The sequence below is a fragment of the Humulus lupulus genome, chromosome 4, assembly GCF_963169125.1.
Source record: "Humulus lupulus chromosome 4, drHumLupu1.1, whole genome shotgun sequence".
In the NCBI taxonomy this organism is placed as follows: domain Eukaryota; kingdom Viridiplantae; phylum Streptophyta; class Magnoliopsida; order Rosales; family Cannabaceae; genus Humulus; species Humulus lupulus.
Genome location: NC_084796.1, coordinates 71,971,414 through 71,974,843, shown reverse-complemented (window position 1 = coordinate 71,974,843; position 3,430 = coordinate 71,971,414). Strand labels below are relative to the sequence as shown.

The 3,430-nt window shown below is 31.2% G+C and overlaps 1 protein-coding gene across 1 annotated transcript; it reads right to left on the bottom strand.

Moving 5' to 3' along the window:
* Positions 1 to 228: 228 nt before the first annotated feature.
* Positions 229 to 1,181, bottom strand: LOC133829017 (gibberellin-regulated protein 6). The gene is made up of 4 exons (XM_062259000.1): positions 1,015 to 1,181; positions 871 to 906; positions 733 to 766; positions 229 to 603 (listed from the first exon to the last, which is right to left on the bottom strand). The coding sequence occupies exons 1-4, from the start codon at positions 1,075 to 1,077 to the stop codon at positions 422 to 424; spliced, it is 315 nt and encodes a 104-aa protein (XP_062114984.1). The 5' UTR covers positions 1,078 to 1,181; the 3' UTR covers positions 229 to 421.
* Between the last annotated feature and the right edge of the window lie 2,249 nt (positions 1,182 to 3,430).

Sequence of the window (3,430 nt, the reverse complement as noted above, 5' to 3'; positions counted from 1 at the left end):
TGATAGAGAGAGTGAGAGAGTTAGAGAATGAGAGATGTTAGAGAGAGAGAGAGTTCAAATTGAGAGAGAAAATGAGTATTTGAATGTTAGAGGTAATTTTGTCTAAAAAATTGAAATTGTCATATATTTAGGATATGACATATTAAAAAATTTCACTAAGTTATCATGCATATAACATGAAATTTCCCTATGTACTTAGGGCCTCATCATGTGTATTATATAGCAGAATTTTAGATAATCCAATTTTAGCAGCTACCATTTAATATTAGTTGATTTGAAGCTACATAATACATCCTCAAGAATTTTAAACAATAAGTTTACCAATGAAATTAGTGCTTTACTAATTATTGGTAATATTTAGGGTAAGACCCAATAATAATAATAATGATAATAATTATATAACTAATAGAAATATAATGGTTCAAGGGCACTTGGGTCCTCCTCTCTTGGTCTTCCAGTTGTTGTAGCAGGGGCACACAGCTTTGTTGCCATAGTAGCCAGGAGGAACACATAGACACTTGTTGCAGCACTTTTGGCAGAAAAACATGCAAGGCTTGTGGTATTGTGTTTGGCTGCATCTCCTTGTGCATTCTCCTGGGCATTCTGTTCATCCAAAAATAAATATATAGAATTTAGTAATATATATATGTAATGTTTTACCATATGACAATGCGTTAGTGATATTTATTTTATTTTTAATATAAATGTAGTGCTACATTGATAGTTACTTACGGGAGCTCTTAAGACTCCCAGGTCCATATTTCCCCTGTAGAATGAAAGATGCAATAATCAAAATGAGTTCAAGTTGTAGAGATTAATTAACCAACAAATTCAATTCCACCAAGACACAAGGGAACAAAAAGAACTTACACTGTCTAAGTGGTACTGTGATTCTTTTGCCAAAACCTACAGAAAAGAAGCAAAATTCAATAAACGTTTTGTACCCTTTTTGTGAAACATAGTAGAGACTAGACAGTGTCTATAAATTTAAGAAGAAAATTAAATGAAACTCACCTGGGTTGCAACCATGGAAATGCTAAGAAGAGCTAAGAGAACAACACACAGAAACTTAGTCATAGTTTTTGCTGTATACCCTCCTTGGGATTTAGGATTGGCTGTGTAGATTGGGGTGCTTAGTTCAAGAGTTCAAGTCCTGTGTCACCTATAAATAGATAGATGTATGGTACTACTACTGAAGGTGTGGTATATAGATATAGTTCATTTACTACGTGCGGGGGTTTCAAGAAAAAAAAGTAAGGATGCATGTTCTATGTTGATGTTATATTCCCAAAATGTCCCTACTAGTTTTAGATAATTCATGATATCTTTCATTTCATGATAATGATTGAGCATTGCACTTTTTAGTTTTAATAGTCAATGTTAAATAACTTTAGATATAGTTATTTAATAATCCATCTTTGTAGGCGTTGCTTTCAATTTCTAATTATACAATCTCTTTCTTTTTCAACTCTTTTCTATCACTTTTTTTTTTCTTTCTATAATTTTTTCTTTTCCCATTTCCAACTTTGTATTGAGCAAATTAATGCGTTATATGTAAAGCTAATCCATATAATTAAAATAATAGTGAATATATACTATGGTATTATCTTGTTTTGAACTCACTACATGACCTGATTTTCAAATGAAGAGTAAAGTAGTTAGAGCAACAATAAATGTCTCTAATGGAACAAACATTCCATTATGGAAGTAATATTCGTAGATTTTGTTTGGAGAAGTCATGTTAAATTATTCTTTAATGTTATTTAAAATGTATATAAAAAAGAAGGGTTTACGAGTAATTTTACACAAAGCACCGTTCTACCACCGACGAGTAGTAACATGGGTAGTTTGGTTAGTTGCAGAATGCGGGGCCCAGTGAATAGTGAAAGTCGGCGTATACATGAGATAAGTCTTAATTTCATACCAAAAATAAATGGAAAAGTTTCAATCTTTTAATAAGAGATAGAACGAACAACCCCACTAGAACAACACCCACATGCTCGTGATATTATCATTCAAAAGTTAATGAAATCAGTGTCACTCTCTTACAAAAAGAAAAATAAAATCTAACAATTGAGTTGATATACATTATATGTGTATGACAAAACCTCCAATAAGATTTTGATGCATCCACGAGTTTTTTGTTGTAACTAGTAACTACTAATGTGCTGATATATCTTCTAAAAAAAGTGCTGATAGATAACAAAGGCTGATTGAATTTAAATGTTCTATCTAGTCTAGGCAGCAAAGTTTTGATAAAGAAGAAGCTTGTACCCTTAGTTTTGATAGACAACATCAAAAGTTAAATGTTTTGATAGAGTTTTGTTCATATCTTGTTGGATTTTAGTTTTAAATGATTACAAGTAGGAGTCTTTATTTTGTAAATTAAAAAAAAACGTTTTTCAACAATATAATTTTTTTTCTCTCTTTTCATGAATTTTGTCTGCCAATGAGATAAATAATAAAAATTTAGACCATTTTTGAGTTTATTGTTGATCAAATTTGAATTGAGAATACTATTTTTATTTAATTTACAAAACAAAAAGTTTCACATGTAATTATTTGAAATCGTTAGTCCAAATTTGTATTTTTTAAAAAGTTGTATAAATATCCCAAAAAATATAGTACAATTTTCAACTAAAATGTTGAGTTGTAATGCTAATATTCTTTATTTTATCTTTTTTTTTTTAAAAAAAAGAAAAGTTATGAAAACACTAAAGAACATCAATTCCAACACTATATATTAATAAAAAAAATAAGTATCGCAACATCAAAATGTTTTTATATACCAATAATACATGCAACAATGCTCTATTGTGAAAAAGTACAGGAAATCAAATTGAACCTTAACAAACTTGAATTGAATTGAAGAAGATTAGATGAGATGAGACAATGGTTGGTGATGTGGTGAATGATGAGAAGGAGAAAATGATAGGATGTGATTTCAATTAATGGATGAGCAAAGCCATGTGCTTGCACCTGAGACCACTAAATCAACTCCTCACACCATGTGCTCAATAACAGGACCATTTACGTTACATCCGCAGCTTCCGCTGTGACCCCATCTCCTCTTGTCTATCCTCACTTTTTTATTTTATCCAATAAATAGTGTTGGTGGTTAAAAGGTTTTATTTTTTATATAAGAAAAAGTTTCCATAAAAATTGTGGTAATTATTCCTTCTAGATTTTGCTAGGCACATTCTTCCTATTGGTCATGTCTTTAACCGTCTCTTTTCTATTAGTCAAGAAAGTTAAGTCGATGACAAATCTTTTAGCTATAAATAGGTGTTATCCAGATTTCCGGATAGCGTTTAGATTGATGACCTCGGGGAAGCAGAATTATCGATGTCTTTCACGGAGGGTGACCAGAGCTCGCGGATGGACAGAAAGGCTTCGCCTCTCCTGTCTAGTATCCGGATTACTCTTCCAA

Coding starts and splice junctions, on each gene's coding strand:
- LOC133829017 (XM_062259000.1), bottom strand. CDS start 1,077: ATGACTAAGTTTCTGTGTGTTGTTCTCTTAGCTCTTCTTAGCATTTCC. Junction 767..870: donor CACAGTACCACTTAGACAGT/GTAAGTTCTTTT, acceptor TTCATTCTACAG/GGGAAATATGGACCTGGGAG. Junction 604..732: donor TGGGAGTCTTAAGAGCTCCC/GTAAGTAACTAT, acceptor TTGGATGAACAG/AATGCCCAGGAGAATGCACA.